At 33.2% G+C, this 18269-nt stretch overlaps 2 protein-coding genes and 6 non-coding genes across 9 annotated transcripts in view; 7 read left to right on the top strand and 1 right to left on the bottom strand.

Annotated features, from left to right (window-relative positions):
* Positions 1 to 1016: 1016 nt before the first annotated feature.
* Positions 1017 to 1166, top strand: LOC114078143. The gene has a single exon (XR_003579688.1). It is a non-coding gene; the product is annotated as a small nucleolar RNA snoR134 (small nucleolar RNA).
* A 28-nt stretch (positions 1167 to 1194) lies between these two features.
* LOC114078136 lies at positions 1195 to 1282 on the top strand. The gene has a single exon (XR_003579679.1). It is a non-coding gene; the product is annotated as a small nucleolar RNA U36a (small nucleolar RNA).
* A 28-nt stretch (positions 1283 to 1310) lies between these two features.
* On the top strand, positions 1311 to 1403 carry LOC114078189. Its single transcript, XR_003579730.1, has one exon. It is a non-coding gene; the product is annotated as a small nucleolar RNA Z223 (small nucleolar RNA).
* Positions 1404 to 1538: 135 nt separating this feature from the next.
* On the top strand, positions 1539 to 1655 carry LOC114078192. The gene has a single exon (XR_003579733.1). It is a non-coding gene; the product is annotated as a small nucleolar RNA Z278 (small nucleolar RNA).
* On the bottom strand, positions 1637 to 7814 carry LOC107025268 (B3 domain-containing transcription factor VRN1-like). Of its 2 annotated transcripts, none has more exons than XM_015226062.2 (7): positions 7682 to 7814; positions 5496 to 6132; positions 5094 to 5287; positions 4611 to 4950; positions 4369 to 4473; positions 4098 to 4291; positions 1637 to 3933 (listed from the first exon to the last, which is right to left on the bottom strand). In XM_015226062.2, exons 1-7 carry the CDS (start codon positions 7799 to 7801, stop codon positions 3661 to 3663), a joined length of 1863 nt encoding a protein of 620 aa, XP_015081548.2. In that variant the 5' UTR covers positions 7802 to 7814; the 3' UTR covers positions 1637 to 3660. The 2 variants fall into 2 exon arrangements, with proteins under 2 accessions (XP_015081548.2, XP_027774064.1); XM_027918263.1 differs by having other exon boundaries at positions 4545 to 4950.
* On the top strand, positions 1718 to 1825 carry LOC114078124. The gene has a single exon (XR_003579666.1). It is a non-coding gene; the product is annotated as a small nucleolar RNA snoR97 (small nucleolar RNA).
* Positions 1874 to 1982, top strand: LOC114078125. Its single transcript, XR_003579667.1, has one exon. It is a non-coding gene; the product is annotated as a small nucleolar RNA snoR97 (small nucleolar RNA).
* Positions 7815 to 12943: 5129 nt separating the features above from the next.
* Positions 12944 to 18269, top strand: part of LOC107025655 (external alternative NAD(P)H-ubiquinone oxidoreductase B1, mitochondrial-like) — a 6670-nt gene continuing 1344 nt past the window's right edge. Inside the window, exons 1-8 of the mRNA XM_015226419.2 lie at positions 12944 to 13039; positions 14462 to 14738; positions 15375 to 15578; positions 15800 to 16050; positions 16143 to 16362; positions 16609 to 16713; positions 16946 to 17209; positions 17324 to 17445. Of these exons, the coding sequence (XP_015081905.1) occupies positions 12963 to 13039; positions 14462 to 14738; positions 15375 to 15578; positions 15800 to 16050; positions 16143 to 16362; positions 16609 to 16713; positions 16946 to 17209; positions 17324 to 17445 (1520 nt within the window). The 5' untranslated portion in view covers positions 12944 to 12962. The remainder of the gene's footprint in view (positions 13040 to 14461; positions 14739 to 15374; positions 15579 to 15799; positions 16051 to 16142; positions 16363 to 16608; positions 16714 to 16945; positions 17210 to 17323; positions 17446 to 18269) is intronic.

Genomic DNA, 18269 nt, shown 5'->3' on the forward strand with positions numbered 1-18269 from the left:
TTTGGGAAGAAAGTACAAGTCCTTCGATTGCGATCTTCTTGTCCACATTGCCATAATAATTCATGTTTGATGTTAGTTTTTCATCTGAGTTTTTCTTCCTTTTTTTCTTGATCTACTGGACATCTTTTGTATCTTGTTGGCAAGATAACTTCTTCCAAAACACAATTCGAGACTGGTCAATCACTTTTGTCCGACATTGATTCCATTGAAACTGCATTACACACAATACATATAGGCAATTATACCAAATATAAAATAATAAACACTCTTGACACCAAAGGTTCAAGAAGTCAAAACAACATCCCAAGCCAAAAGAAAATAAAAAGAAAAAACAGTCATAAAAAAATAAAAATAAAAACTTGTAGCTGCTATATTCGAAGACCACCAATCTTGCAAAAATTTTGCATCTGCCGGCCATAGGGAGGGTGGCTCACTAGAATGAACCAGGAATTTCTTTACACTCCAGAATTTTTTTGAAAGAACAGGGGAGACACAATTTGACAACTTGACATTTAAATTTTTTAGTTATGTTACCTTTCTCTGAACGACGATTATTAGAAGAAAAAAACGTACGCTTGATTTGTAGGATTCAATTATATTTTCTGTTTTTAGTTCTTTAGGGCAGTAAATTGATAAGAAAAATTTCTAAAATAAAACATCAACGCTTTCCTATTATATATCTGAAAGGTATTAAAATAAAGAGATTTCTGTAATTTAGATTAGAAAAGAATAGGAATAAAATAAAATTTGTATGTTATATACTATGTGATTTGCATAATTTTTACAACAAATTAAGCTATGCGGGCTAATCTGACCCGGAATGAGTAATGGGCCTTCACCTCACAGAGGCACAAATTAGGGTTTCAGAGGCGCTCCTTCCCCTATAAAACTCAAAAAAACTCCCAAGCTTTATCATCAATTATTCTTAACCCACCTTTTATTTGCTTCAATGGTGTTCCCCGTTTCTCTGTTCACATTGGCGTAATTGTTTTACTTTCTCGTCTTTTCTGAATTATTTGCACGTAGCCTCCCGGGCTCATCTGAGTTTACAAAGTGAAGTTAGAAGCCCCAAAGCTCGTGCTAAATTTAATCGCCGCTAGTGTTGCAGTTTAGCCCTTTGTACCTTCTATTCATGGCTAATTTGTGTCAAATCAACGGCAAAATCCCCAGAAAATTCTCTAATTTCTTAGAATTTGGCGATGATTTAAACGGATTTATCCGCGCTTCTGAGAGAAATCGATGAAGCATAACATAAATTGGTTGAATTTCTTGATATGAGCTAGATTCGTCTTTTTTCTTTTCATTACATATTTTGGCAGTGATGATTTCTAATACAGCTTTAATGCCAGTTCTGCTTCTGATATTCTGTGATTGATAGAGCTGTTTATACTACTGAGCCTCTTAATCTCATTTTAGTTAATCCTTTTTCTTTGTTTATATTTAAATCTATGACGAGATCTGAAATTGCTGGATAGTATTTGAGATTGCAACTAGCATTCATCATGAAATTATTAAATTTCTCCGAGATTCATAAATTTGCCGATGATGATCCAATCCAACGGTGAGGTGTAGTGGATCTAAGGTCCCTGCTTTTGCAGGGGGAACCTCCTTATTTTCACTACGTCAATCATGATCACAACGGATTTTACTGAGGCTTTTTTCATAGTTTTGTTCTTAATTATTTTTTTTTGAGTTTTAACTATACTCTTGCTCTTGAATATATTAGTGGGTTTAGGGTCTGAAAAACTCAGAAAATTAGTGCTGTTTATCAGCTTCTTCTCTTGAATAATTCAACGAGATGGAGTTAAATCATGGCACTAAATGTTTATAAATTTTTTTGTAATGCATTGAGTTTTACTCCATTTGTATTATGCTCAACTTTGTGGTTGAGTGTAAATGAGAGCTCATAAATTGCGTGCAGTCCATCACCTCCTATCTTGCATATTTCACTAAGATTGGAGTTAAATATCAGCACTACATGTTTGTAAAATTGAGTATTAAATGTTTGAACAATTTCATTTTTATATTTTCACAAACTGTAACTAAAATTTGTTTTATAAAACCAAACAATACTAGCTGGACAACTTGTATAAGGAGTTGCTTCTAATTTTACAGAGCTATGATTCATATTCTAAAAATGATTTTTCATGAGACCATTTTATAAGGGTGAATTCATATTTTAAAGAATTAGTTCCATGAGATTACTTTTTTATTATAAAATTATCCATTGATCAACATCATAGTTGTGATAATGAGAATTGATGAATTGTTGCCGCAACACAAATATAAGATGAGGCATTAAGATATTTCACTTTTGTTAATACCTAATTTTCACGACTATTATTGTTTATTTATGATGGTTAATTGTGTTGTGTATTGTTGAAGACAAACTAATGCAAAAATGAATAAGAAGAAAGGTGGCACGAAATTAGTCGATGAACTATCTAACACTGATTGTGTGCCCTTTAGAAATTTAAGAAGCAGTAGCAATTTAAACTTCGACAACTTTAGCAAATGCAAAACATAGCAACGAATCACACATAGACTATTTTGTTTAGGAAGAAAATCTATCCAAAAAAATGAAAAATAACTCTTTGGAAAAGGCCCAAGGCACAATTGATGACAAATTATCACGCTCATGGCGTTGCCTTTTGAAGATCGTCTAAAAATCAATAAGGGTGGCCTTGTTTGCCATTGATGATGAGGTAATCACCTTTCACAACAACACTATGAGAGCGAAAATCTTGCGTAGCCATTGATGATAAGGATCACCTTTCACAATACTATGAGAGTGGAAGTACAGTTCAATAAAATGTTAATAATCATGTGGTATCTAAGTTCATTTTGTATCTAATTTTGCAGATCTAAATCTCACCCCCAAATCCACTGTCGCATCTCCTAAAATATAAAAAAATTCAAGAAAAAAGTCTCAAGAAATCAAATACAAACCAACCAGAGGGGATTTGCAATATTTTGAGGGATGGAAAACCCTTTTCCATTGCCTCTTTTGCTGCCAAATTTCAAGAGAATAGATGAACTCGTGACACGACCTTAACCCTATGTGCTTGTTTTATGTTGAAGGGGAAAATGTAAAAGAATTTTTTTTACAAAAATCTTAAGATTCTCATAGGGCATTTGCCCCTTTTGCTTTTCTCATGTAGTAAATGCAGCAATGAACCATTTTTCGCTATTTATACCCCAAAATAGTTCAGTTAATATTCTTCTTTGGCCATTGTACCAAGAAGTCTCACTCATTAATATGCTCTTGTCTATGCAACTTTTGAGGAAAAATAGAGCATCACTCCATATGAAGTGATCCAATCTTTGTTGCATAACACACTTGAACAAAAGTTCAACTACTTAAAAATAGCAATTTTGGCATTCTGCTAAAAAATATTCGAAGTACCTGGCAAAAGTCTCTGTTGGAGAACTTCAGCTGATTGTTGACCAACGGAAAGCATGGGAGACAAAAATGCACAAACGAAAAAGGGCAAAAGAATATCAAGAAAATAGCCTCTGCATTTCTAATATCGACATGTCAACTGCTGGAGTTACTAAGGCTCCAATTGGAAAGAAAAAAAAGGTGACGAAGACCATTCAAAAAATATCACCTCCCTCATTTACCAATAGACAATATATACTCAGATCACTAGAAGTGCGTCAATTTATTGAATTTTGTTCCACCTTATTGCGGAATATATGCACCTTCAGCATAAGTTCATCAGCCTGAATGCCCTTGATCAACTCAAAGACACAAGCATCTCCTAACACTAAACTATTATCCCTAACAAAATGTACCCATCCTTTGCTTAGAAACATACACGTTTTCCTCCTAACGCAATGTGCAGTCCACTTACTGCCATCAGAATTTTGAAGTTTAATTAGTTCTGAAGTCTTTGGCATATAATCTCGGCTAAAATCAGGTGGTATATTCTGCAGATTAGGACAAATTGCAAAGTATGTGTCAAGATACAATAAGAATGTTAACTTAGTTTTTACATGAGTAAAGAACATATTAAGATACAAAGAAGTTTCAGCCAAAAAAAAACAAAGAAAATCAGACAACTTTAGTTTATTGTATAGGTAGACAGGCTCACCAGAATATAGTTCCGCACCACGTGATATTCTCCAAGAGTTATCATGAAGTAAGGATTCTCTGGCGTAAACATTTTGGCAGCAGTAGTTGCCCTGTTTGCTTTTGCATCCCTTAGTCGTCTTCCTTTACGACGATTACCAGAGCTTCCATGCACTACGGATTTCTCCTCTTGCTGTCCGGATGAATTCTCTGTATCTGCAATTCATCAAATTAGCTCTCAGTGATGCAGATAAGTTTTTCGAGCTTCAGCTCTGTTGGTTAAACAAACTAACCAGTGTTTGCTTCTGCAACCCTTGGTCGTCCTCTTTTACGACGATTACCAGAGCTTCCATGCACTACGGATTTCTCCTGTTGCTGCCCGAATGAATTCTCTGTATCTGCAATTTGTCAAATTAGATGCAGATAAGTTTTTCGAGCTTCAGATTTTATGTTGGTTAAACAAACTAACCAGTCTTGTGATTGGTTCTATCTGAAGAAAATGGTTCAAATGCATCTGAACTCTTTGTATGCTTACTTTCATCGAACTGAAGTATACAGTTTTTACCGGTAGACAGAGTTGGTTCAGATAGGCTACCAGTGTGTAAATTTTTCGAATTTTCTTCCACCCTATTGCGAAACATGTGCACCTTCAGTATTAATTCAACAGCCTGAACGTCCTTGAGCAACTCAAAGACGCAAACATCTCCTACCAGTAAACTATTATCCGTAACAAAGTTCAACCATCCTTTGCTTAAAAGCACCCGAAGTTTCCTCCTAATGCAACGGACTTTCCACTTATTTCCATCAGTATCTTGAAGTTCAATCAGTTCTGAAGTCTTTGGCATATACTTTCGGACAAACTCAACTGGTATATTCTGCAGATTATGACGCGTTGTGAAGTATGCATCAAGAAGAATGAAAGATTAGTATGCATGAGTATGAATATATTGAGATACAAAGCAGTTTAAAGAAGAAAAAAATGACACGTTCAGTTTAATGTATAGGTACAAAGGCTCACCAGAATATAGTTCCGTTCTACATTGTATTTTTCAAGAATCTGCAAGAAATAAGGATTTTCTGGAACGAACATTTTGGCAGTTTGAATGGCCCTGCTTGTTTCTGATACCTTTTGTTGTGCTCTTTCGCGACGATCATACCTTCCACGCCCTAAAGATTTCTCCCGTTGCTTGCTCGTGAACGATTTCCTTGTATCTGCATTTATCAAATTAGATCTCAATATGATGCAGATAAATTTTCAAGCTTACAATATTTGGTTGGAAAACAAACTAGCTGGTTTTGCAATTGGTTTTATTTGAAGATACTGATACAAATTCATCTGGAATCTCCATATATTTTACTTTCATTGAAATGAAGTACTTTGTTTTACTTCTCTCTTGTTCATTATTTGGATTAGTCATACCTCCAGTTGCCATTGCAGAGTGTATAGGAGTTTTAATACTTCGCCGAACAGATTTTCCACCTACTGGCTTAGTTAAACTGCCATTGCCCGATATGTTCAAATTCTTCGCATTTAATAGCTGTCCGTTATCATGTAATTTGTTTGTTCTGCTTCTTGTTTCATAGCAGCGTGTAATCTTAATCTTTCCAGATGCTATTTTACGTCTTTTGGCTCTATGCAGAAGTTCAGATGACTTAGCTGAACTCTCTGGTCCCTGCTCAGTTTCCAAAAGATCCACAATTTCAATGGAGCTCGTGAAGCCCTTGTCACCAACAATTTTATCCTTTCTGTGAGAAAGTTCCTGAGCAACATCACGTGATTTAGCATTACCATGACTCCTTAGTTGATAATCAATCTCAGTAGCGGCTAGGTCAAATATGTGGACATTGAAACATGAGGTCTGTCCATATTTGAAGAGTAAAAAGTACCAACAGTTGACAGAATGATGTTCCATAAACTCTTGCCAACCATCATGAAGCCAAATCATTTTACCAGCCTTCTTCAGGCCCACACACCAGAAATCATCAGTGGGAACAATAATCTTGACGGTATCAAGGAGTTCATCTCCATGTTCCTGGACAAATTTGTCTGGCAACCGCTGCACACAGAAACAACAAACATAGATTTTTAAAATTAAGATCAGACATAAGTTATAACCATTTAAGACATAAAATTGTAGTGCGAATTATAAAACTAATTAGAACGATGCAACACAAAAGTTTTACCAATTTCAAATTGAGTGCTCATGTACAGCAAGCAGAAAAACAATCTTAAGAAATAAGCAGGAGCCACGAGACTAGAAGAATATGGCTGACAATCTCAAGAATTCGACCAGTACCAACAGTGTAATCTAAAGCCAAAAACTAGCCAATTTGCCATAGATACTGAAGAATCAATATCCGAAACTACACCACAAGTATTAACTATGTATCCTAGTTTCTGTATTATTATCAACCATAGATTATCCATTCTTTGCTTTGTTATAAAAGGAGATTCTAAGTAACTTAAGGGTTACACAATTCTTCGAAGAAGCGGGGACATTGGACAATGATACATGCTGCATTAAATTCTGTTTACCACTAGAATGATAATCAAGGAACATCTCTCCGATGGGGAGGCAACTAAAATCATAAGACCTCAGACATAAATCCTCCATCATCCGCACCTGAACTTTTACCATCATTTGCACTATTGAATAGAGCAAATTAAAAAGGGATGACAACTGAACATCAATACAAGAACCAGGAGATACAAATAATTTATGTACAAAGCTCTCTTATATAAAATCCTTGAAGAAAATGCCACCTTAATCCTCCTAGTACTCCATCACGTTATTGAGTTCAAAAAGTACAGATATCGCGTAGCAATGAATTTCCTTGCGGGATCATTGTTTCACTTATGTGCACAAATTGAAAATGTTCTGCTACTTCTAATTATGTTGAATAACAAAGGTCTCTATGCGCACCCACTGGTTTCTGACCCTTAATTTGGGATTTGCCTCTTAGCAGGGATAGAACCACCACTCGAGATACAGGTTCAGCAAAAACCAGTAACTTTAGCTGAAACTCTCATATGGATAAATAATCTATCGAAAATCCAGTAAGAGAAACAATGGCGGTGAAGTACAGTAGTATTAAACCACCTAAAAATCGTACTGAAGCTTCATATGAGAAAACCTAAACTAGACACCAAGACTCTAAGCTAACTAATATTGTCTGGTTCATATATTACAGTTTATGAGCTCTAACTTCTACATACACTACTAGATCACCTAAAAGATAATTAGGTGAACTGTTCAAAATAAGTATGAAAGTACTAACCCATAAAATAAAGGTAATGCATAAATAAACACTCGAACTTAGTAAATACTCCAACTTCGAGATCGAGAGTACATATATAGACATTCTCAACCTGCAACTAAACACTCTAACTTGTCCCTATGATGCTAATACCTATATGATTGTTTTGTAAATTGGAGCGTTGATGAGTTAGTTGTCTATATTTGCACTCAAAATTGGAGCTTTATCAAGTTTGAATATTTCTATTCTGCATAAAAATAAAGCATTCAATCAAATTGATACAGCAAATTAAATCAGTAGAATGTGCATATAACCTAAATTCTCTGTACTATTGTAATAACAACTTACAAGTTGACGATCATCCATGACAGAGGGCTCAACAATGACGTAGAAACTGCCGGCCGAGTAGGAGTTGGAGCACGATTCCATCATCACGCCGCATGCACTGACCGATTTCCGGTTGGCCATTTTTTTTGACCCTTTAGCTAAAATTTAAGGGTACAATCTGTTCTTACTCGTTTAATATCTCATAAATGGGTTATTACTCGTTTAATATATGATAAATGGGTTATCGATCCATTTAATATCTCATAAGTGGATTATTATTCATTTAATATCTGATAAGTGAGTCATCATCGAGCAGCTTACCACTCGGGCCTTTACGTGTAGGACACTGTAGAAGATTTTTCGGCTTTTTAAAATTGAAAGGATATATAGGATATATATTCCCATGAATAACAAAATATGTTGTTAATTATAGATAATTAAAAATAAATTTCTTTGCCCAAATATTTTATGGGAAACTTTCACATATAGTCACTTAGAAATAATTAATTATTCATCAAAGTTATAGTTTGATAATTACAATTTGTAGCTATATGTTATATGGAGGAGAAAGGCGAGCGAGAATGGGAGAGAGAGGTGAGAGAGGGGAAAAGAGTGGGAGAAAGTGATTTGTATATGTATATTGGTTAGATAATTGTATATTATAAATATGTATTTGTATATATGGCAAGAGAGATCGGAAGAGGAGGAGAGAGACGAGCGAGATCGAGAGAGGGAGGAGAGAGGCGAGCGAGAGAGGGCAGAGAGTGGGAGAGAGGTGAATTGTTATGTATATAATTGTATATAAATGTATATTATACATATGCATTTGTATAAATGAAAAGCGAAATTGGAAGCGGGAGGAGAGAGGCTAGCGAGATTGAGAGAGGGAAGAGAGAGGGCAGAGAGTGGAAGAGAGGTGAATTGTATATGTATATAGGTTAAAAAATTGTATATTATACATATGTATTTGTATATTCTGGCGAATTATACATATACAAACGTGACTAATTATACAAACTCGAAGTCGACCAACATAATTAATGTATAATGTTAGTCGCGAGTGATAATTATAGCAAGCTATTTCTATGATGAGTAATTAAATAGTATAAGTTTGTTTTATTGCGTAATTTTCTCATATTTTGTTTTCTCTGTTTTAATGTATTAGTGTTGGTGGATTGGGCTCCTCTCCAGATATGAATCCCTTCGGTTCTTTTATTATCCCTTTAACATTTTGACATATGTCATATAAATAATCTATGACTCAAATTTGTTTGATTAACTAAAAAGTTTTATCATAATTAATATTAATCTCACTTCCTTTCTGTTTTTAAAATCCTTTCTTCTCTGTCATAGTTTATTTTTTCAAATTCTTTTTTGCAACAAATCAACAATAGATTTCTGGATTTTTTTTGTATTGTTGATATTTGACACTTTGAATTCATTTTATTATTAATCATTGGTAATTTTTCAATTGATGCCTTTCTCACAAAGTTTAATTGAAATTTTCCGAGTTAGACCCCACCATTGATTTTACCTTTTCGTCTCAAAAAGCTTATTTCAGTTTTCATATGTTATTTTTTTTTAAAAGAAGTTCTTTCTCTATCACTCTTACGGAACAACTTGGCAATAAGTCCTAGATATTTTTCAAATTTTGGCTTCTTTGAACCCCCTTTTCGCAAATTATTTTCATTTATTTTGTTGGAATATTTGTATATCAAATTTTTCAATATCAGACTTAGTTAAAGAGAAGAAATATATTGAAATGGTGGAAGAAGAAAATTAAATATGATGAAGAAGAAAATATCGAAAACATTCTTCAACACATGAACTCATGAATAATGAAAAGAGTCGCAATTATAAGTAATGCAATGAAATCGAATGAATAATATATTTTTTTATAAAAAAATATACATATCATTTTTCAGAATGTTAATGATTTTTTTTGAAAAGATTTGGAAATTGGGAGATACGTTTTTTTTTCTTTTTAAGTAATGTGAGGAAAAAATGTTAAGGAGCCAATTACATAATAAACTATGATAAATAAGAAAGGATTTTAAGTACAAAAAGAAAGTGAGATCAAATAAATACGGGCAATTAGAGACTGGGAGAAATTCATTACTGGAGAGAGTCAAATCGAGTTTGAGTTGATATGTAGCTTTAAAAGAAAAAAATGTTATTTTATTTTTAAATTAATAATATACATATAAAATAAATCGTGTTTTAATCTTGTAATTTTAAACCTAAAGTTAAAAATAAAAAGTTATATAAAAAATATTTCTTGATCGAACTATTTAACCATTGTGATTTTCTATATTAATTAAGGGATTGATACGTATACTAGCACCAAAAATGAAATGTATGATGATCATTTATAGCTTCTTTCTCAATTTTGAACTATAAAAGTTTTTCTTGTAAGATTTCGCACATTGCAAAATTAATCTGGTGTATTATTAGTATTTTATTTGGTACTTCTTTTTAATTTATGTACAAGTAATGTTTGCATTAGTTATATACTTCATTATAATGTAATACTAAGAATTTTCAGGTATTAGCAATGTAATGATTTTGATACATGCATTAAAATGGTGAATGACTCAATTGCCCCTCAAGATCCTCTTTACATCTTTTCTACCATAGTAGTGGAGGGTATCCTTGTAAATTACTTTTTATGCATTATATGCTATTTTTTTTTATGCATCAAACCACACAATGCATAAAAATAATTTATGTATAACTAATGAAAGCATAACTAACACATGCATTGCAAATGCAAGCATAACTAATACATTCAATTTAATATTATTCTTATACACTCTACCAAACAAGCATAAATATAATGGAATATTAAAAACTAATTTAATTACTAAGTTATCAACTTAATAGCAAGAATTTTTTTTTCAACCAAAAGCCAATCAATTATGATTTCAAGTAATTTATGGAATAATTTTACAGGATATGCAACATACTTCCATTAGAATCTTTAGTAAGATATAGTTAATATTTAATATTAACACTATATTTATAAACCATTTTGAATTAAAATATTCAGCAGGACCTGATCATATACATATATATCTTGGTTACAGATTGTTGACGTACCACTATTCTTTTACATATCAAATAAAACACATGTTATACAGCATTTATTCACGGAATAAAATCTTTAAGTTGCACCAAATGCATATAGTAAAATAATTAAGAAAAATAAAAATTTGAAATGATCACGTAGATTAAAAAATGGTCAAACACACGACGTGACAAAGAGCAAATCAATGCCTTAATTTGTGGGTCTATTTTTGAAACAACAATATAATCTTTCAAATATGCAAAAATGGTAAATAATAATAATAATAATAATAATAAAATTACTCTTAATTATGAGACAATTCTTTAAAATGTATTTAATGATTGACATTGAACTCTTTAAAACGTATTTAAATTTCAATTATTAAATTTATTATCCTAATTTTTAAACCTTTTTCACCATGTCATTTCAAAATTTTATGTGACCTGACATTTCGATGAGTACCAATTTTTCCCTTAAGTTATACAACATATATTCACTTTAATCACTGAAATAAAATCTTTACGTTACGTTACATTAAATGTATATAGTATGGTTACAAATCAAAAAGTCCAAAGAATAAAAAAAAAAAATTAAAACCCAAAAAACTGAAAAGGAAAGTTCTTTTTTCAATGGGGTAAAAAATTCTTAAAAGTAAAATTTGAATAGATTAAAAATGGTCAATGAGCAAATTAGGATAACTCAATCCCTTAATTTATGGGTTGGATATTATTTCATTTAAAACAACAATATAATCTTCCAAATATTACATTCCTTTGGAGCTCTATATAAGAGTTGTACATGTGTAACAATTATCATAAACAATTCATACTTTGAAATATTATACAAAAAAATTTATAAAATGATGAAGAGCTACATTGTGTTTTCTTTCCTCTCCTTGGCAATATTTCTCACTTTTTTTCAACCTGCCTTAGGTAAGTACTTCTTTTTACAATTTATATTCAACTTACATTGCCTTTTTTTAATTTCTTTTAATAATTTTGATTAATGTGTATATGCATTTTTTCGTGTTTTAGTGTCAGGTGAAATTAAATTTTGTCCGGGAACTTTCGAGGCTGATGACACCTGTGATAAAATAAGATGCGGATATCTAGCTCTGTTTAAATGGCCAGCGAGTAAGATGCCTCAGAATTGTAAATGTGCTCCTGCTGGAAAGAAGCATAGCACTTGCACATGTATGATAGTTTGCGATGCATAATTGTAATAGCAAGTAAAAAAGTATATTGTATGGTTTTGATGTGGATGTTAAATATGTGTCGACTGATTATGAATAAACGTTACAAAAATTTTTCTTTTTAAATGTTCAAACTTAATATCTTTTATATTTAATCGAGCTCTTCTTATACGGTTGTTTATGCATAAGGATTCAAAATATAAAAATCAAATGCTTGAGATTTGAATTTGAATTCGAAACCTCAAGGTAAGATTTGATCATCCTCAATCATCAAGTCAGTCTCTAATGTCATGCTCAAGAGATTTACGATCTATTTATATATATATCTTAAATGTGCAATGTAATTATTTTTATCAAAATATTTGAGTAAACCTCTCGGTCGAGTTCATAATATTGTAGTAGTGTAACGTTTGTCTTAACAATTATTTGAAGGATAATAATACACAGTTTCTCATATATTGGCACAATTAGGGAAAATTTATATTATGGTCATTCTCCAACGATTTATAACGTAAACGTTCCTTTTTTTCTTTTGTGTAATGTAATAATTAATTGTCATCTAATTAAGATTTAGTAACTAAAATAAATAAACAAATAACACTTCTAAAGTACATATAAAGATAAAAATTAATTATTAGGTCACAAGGAGAGCCATCTTATAGTCAAGAGTTCAACCCTTTTGATTGAAATTATATTATTTATATATGATTAAATAATTATTTTTTAATTTATATATAAAGTAAATATTGAATTCTCTTAAATTACTTCGTATTTTTATTTCTTTAGATTTTAAACCCCTTAAAATTTTGAATTATTGATTATTATTTTTTGTGTTTTTGGAGAGGGCAAGTTACAAGTGTCATTAAACTTAATTAACGGTTTTAAGATCTGTAGACTCGGGTTAGAAGCTGCCACGTTCAACAATTTACACTCTCTTTCTATGTCAAATCAATTCACTTTCTTCCATATACTAAACTAATTAAGCAGATTATGTAACACAATTACAATAAAAGTGTTATTTTTTTTAACATTTTGATAAGAAGATGAGGGGTTTCTCATATTTGAAAAAAGCTCTTCATATCCGTTCTTGTTCCAGGCTTTTGGTTGCTTCTTGTATCAGGTATAGGTTCTGTTTGATCTCTTAAAATGTTTGTACATTCATATAGTTTCTCATTTTTTTCTTGTGCAGTTTAAATTATTAGTGTGATATATTTATTTTTATTTAGTAAATTATATTTTCAATACGTCCTCTCATGTACGAGCTGGAATTTCATCGATTATCATTTACCTCCTTTTTATTTGCTACGTAGTTTATGCATGGATTGCCTCTGTTACGGGTGGTCTTTAATTTTTGCCTTCAAATATGATTGCTCTTTAATTTTTGGTCGGCTTCTCATTTAAAGAAATTTTGTAGGGGCATAGGCACATGCAAATACTGCATATACAAGTAAAATGACGAAGTGATTAAATAACATATTTTGAACACCCTTGACAGAATAGGTTGTTATAGCTTAGTTGCTTTAGACCTTTTTAATGGGTTTCAAACACCTTGAATGAGTTAGTGGTCACGTGTGTCGCGAAATTTCTGGCTCCGCCACTGGGATACAGTACCCTTATTATCACAAAATTTTGCAAGATGCAAGACATAAAGTTTAGAGGACTTTTGCTTTGTCTGGCATAAATTTCGTAGGAGTTAAGTTATCGGGTATAAGTTGTGTTGTAGCTGATTCACTCGCATAAGTTTAGAGAACTTGTCTTGTTCAACATAGGTTCTGTAGGAATAAGTTACGTTTCTTACGACATAATTTTGTGAGTTCTGAAACTGAACTTTATTATGCCTCTATTGACATAAATTCTGTAGGAAGTAAGTTTATGCCAACTTATGGGTTCTGACCTGAATATATGCATCTAACAACATAAGTTCGGTAGGAATTAAGTGACATAACTTTTGTAAGGGATAACTTGTCTTATATTATGATACGAAGATATAAACTTATGGGTTGTATTTATTTGTTTTGTTTTTTCAATGTCAAGTGTATTTTCTGCTACCTTTTTGTTACTTGAAGTACTAAAGGAAAAAAAAAATTCACAAAATAGGGGCATTCATGCAAATGATCCCTGAAAAAATGTCACTATGTGGTCTTATGGTTGATCCCTTTTGTTCCAATTGTTTAGTTTTTAATCCTTGTCGGATCTGTATGCAATACTAGTTTGACCAAGGGCTTTCAAACATATTGCAAGCGACCATCTGACAAATAACCAACTCGCGATGAATAAGGAAGGTATAGTAATGTTATGAATGAATGACCCAATATTGAATACTAATAATAATATCAGCAAACAAAGTTCATCCGGGCTTCCAGACATATTGAGCTCCACATGTTCTTATTCAAACAAAGAGGGTCGATTCCATAAAAGATGAAATCAGTAAATGTCCGTTCACTAAATTAAAATTGCATGTATATTTCTTAGACAATGTGCTTTTCTCTTATTTTGATTAACCATGGGTTTGTGACTTGTTTTTTGTTTATTGGTATTATAGTAGCGGGGGTCTCTTGGTATATGCAGAAAATGTAGACAACAATGAAAAAATTGTTGAAAGGAGTCGATTGGATTCAAAAAAGAGGAAGAAAATAGTGGTGCTTGGAACAGGATGGGCTGGCACCAGTTTCCTAAAGGATATGGATATTTCTTCCTATGATGTCGAAGTGGTGTCTCCGCGTAACTACTTTGCATTTACTCCTTTGTTACCTAGTGTCACTTGTGGAACTGTTGAGGCACGAAGCGTTGTAGAGCCAGTCAGGAACATAATAAAGAAGGTAAGATGAGTTCTTGTTACAACTTGTTTCATATGTGCATAACTTACTTCGAATGTTTGCAATAAACAAATAAATACATAACATGTACCTTTAACATATAGTTTCATCAGTTAATCATGGCTAATAATAATCTAACGTTGTCTAATTTCCCTATCAATATTAGTTTACTCTCCTAATAACCTTTTTTAAATTATTATTATTACCCGTTGTCTACTTTGTTTCAGTTATCATATTACTTCTTGTTGATACTATTCTTGTCTCCACTATTTAGGGCAATGTGACATTCATTACTGTATTTACTTTTCAAACCTGTTCTTTTGTTATGCTTTACTTGAGCCGAGGTTTATCAGAAACAATGTCTCTACCTTCACAAGGTAGGGGTAAGGTCTGCATACACATGACCCTCCCAAGATCCCACTTGTGGGATTACACTGGGTATGTTGTTGTTGTTGTTGCAAATCAATTAGTCGCTTAATTATGGTAAATCAATGTAGTTTGGTGTAAATACAAGTATATAACTGGACCATCCAGTTTTCTTCTTACGCAATTTCTAATCATGTTGCTCTTGATTCTTGGTACATGTTGCTCTTGATTGATACCTATGTATTTTTCTGAACTCTTGTTTATTTCCTACAGAGAAATGGAGAAATTCAATTTTGGGAAGCGGAATGTCTCAAGATTGATCCTGAAAACCATCAAGTCATTTGCCGTTCTACTGTCGAAAATTTGGTTGGAGAGAACGATTTTTCGCTAGACTATGACCATTTGGTTGTAGCAGTAGGAGCTCAAGTGAACACTTTTGACACTCCTGGTGTTGTGGAATATTGTCACTTTCTGAAGGTTAACTTCTCTGTCTCTATCTTTGCTCTTTCGTGATTAATTCAGATAGCGGATTCATTACACATTTTCTCTACACTATGCGACTACATGTATTTTTAGACCTCATAGATAAAGTAGTTTTGGACTCATTAGTCAGATTGATGGTTTCTTTTGATTTCGTGTGTGAAATGGCAAAAATAGAATTTTCGTTTTCTCAGAAGAGTGAATCATGTGTTATACAGGAAGTTGAAGACGCTCAGAAGATACGAAGGACAGTAATAGATTGTTTTGAAAAAGCTGTCCTCCCGGGCTTAAGTGATGAAGAGAGAAGGACCAATCTCCATTTCGTTATAGTTGGAGGGGGTCCAACCGGAGTGGAATTTGCAGCTGAGCTACATGACTTTGTTCATGATGATTTGGTAAAATTATACCCTTCAGTTAAGGATTTAGTGAAGATAACCGTCATCCAATCTGGAGATCATATCCTGAACACGTAATAATTCACGATCTTACGTGTCACCTTAAAAAAATGAGATTCCAATATTGGGAAACTTATTAGAATCATAATGTATTGTCTATGTGCAGGTTTGACGAGAGAATTAGCTGTTTTGCTGAAACTAAGTTTCAAAGAGATGGAATTGAGGTTTTGACAGGTTGCCGTGTTGTTAGTGTTTCTGAACATTCAGTTAACATGAAAGTAAAATCTACAGGAGAATATGTCGTTGTGCCCCATGGAATGGTTGTGTGGTCTACTGGAGTCGGTACTCGCCCATTTGTGAGGAATTTCATGGAAGAAATTGGCCAGGTACATTTGCACTATGATCCCCCTTTGTGTTTGTCTATTGTGTTATTAAGCACCAATAAAGCCCCTGATGAGTTGTGGCTGCCTCGTGTGGGCTCTGTGTGTTCAACTGAACTCATTGCTTTCGACTTGAACTATACATACATATGCGCCACAAATTAGGAACATATAATAAGGACAAACTCATTCGTCTCTGGTTCCTTTATGCTATATTAAGTTATCATGACCATGTAATTTTTTATTTGGTAGGGGAAGAGATGGATCCTAGCAACTGATGAATGGTTACGAGTAAAGGATTGTCCCGATGTGTATGCTATTGGTGATTGTACCACTGTCGATCAACGTAAAATTATGGTATGCAAGCCTTTGGCCAAGTAGCTATACTACAGGATATCTATTCCCAACTCTGTTTTTTCTTCTTTTTATGATAAATAACTTTCATGAATAAGCAAAATACAGTCCTAAATTGCAATGTAGTTTAGTCCCCTAACAAATCGTTAATCAGTGAGTACACCGCCAGCATGCGCTACATTCCAAATATTGTCACGCTTTCATTATTTTCACCTTCAATTTGCAATTTCGTCAGGAAGATATTTCAACCATTTTTGAAGCAGCGGATACGGATCGTTCTGGAACCTTAACTATCAAAGAATTCCAAGATGTTCTGGAAGACATAATCATCCGATATCCTCAAGTGGAGCTGTACCTAAAGAGCAACCATTTGTTTCAAGTAACGGAGTTATTCAAGGATTCAGAAGGAAATGAGAGAGAGGAGGTAGATATTGAAGGATTTAAGTTAGCCCTTTCTCATGTCGATTCCCAAATGAAGAGTCTACCTGCTACTGCTCAGGTATATATCTGTATTGATCGATGATATCTTAGTGTATGTAATCCCACAGTCAAAGGGATTCTTTTGTTTTACTTCATTTTTTGATATCAGTTTCTTTTCTGTTCACATTGGTAGGTTGCTGCTCAACAAGGTTCATATCTTGCTGGCTGCTTTAACCGTTGGGAACAATGCAACGCTAACCCTGAAGGTCCTCGCCTATTTGGAAGTGCAGGGCGTCATGCATTTCGACCCTTCACGTATGGCTTTTTCTTCTAGAGTGAATTATTTTCTTATTTTACTGTTGCATGTATGAGAATACAGTCCGTTATACACACTCGATAGCTAACTATAGTAAATTTGAGATTCCAGATTTTCTGTATGGGTTGAGCTAGAGGAGCACAAGGGGGTTTACTTGAATCCTCTTTGCTGGAAATTAACTGTTGTGTTTATACAGTCAATTTTTTAAAGAAGTATGTATAGTAGACGACGAATTTCCTTACTTCTCCGTGTATTTACTGTTGGGTTTTATTTGCCCTAAATTTCTTACCATAAATAGGTTTTTCTTTTAGGAAAAGGTTTTGGACTCACTAATCCTTTTTCTGGTAGGAAAAGGTTTAGGACTCTATAAATAGAGGTATGTTCCTTCTAACTTAATCAGCATTCACAATGTAGTCTTAAGGGCTTTGAGAGGTTTGGTTAGAGGGAGAATTTATGGGTCACAAGCTTGATACGTTATCACTTGTGTGAACCTCCCATGTATTCCGAGTGATTTGGTTGAGGTTGTTTCCCTCTGTATTTTGTACTCTCATATTTATAGTGGATTGCTCATCTCCTTTGTGGACGTAGGTCGATTGACCGAACCACGTTAAATCTTTGTGTCTTTGGTATATTTCTCGTTGTCTTCTTACTCGTGGTCTTTCGAGGTTTGCTTTGCTAGCTTCCGCGTTTACACCTGATATTTACGGTCCTAACAAGTGGTATCAGAGCTAAGGTTATCATATGGAGGGGAATATGAGCAAGATGATATGTCTAAACGGAAGAAACCCTAACAAGTGGTATCAGAGCCAGATTCAATGATGGA

Source organism: Solanum pennellii, chromosome 7 (assembly GCF_001406875.1).
Source record: "Solanum pennellii chromosome 7, SPENNV200".
Taxonomy (NCBI): domain Eukaryota; kingdom Viridiplantae; phylum Streptophyta; class Magnoliopsida; order Solanales; family Solanaceae; genus Solanum; species Solanum pennellii.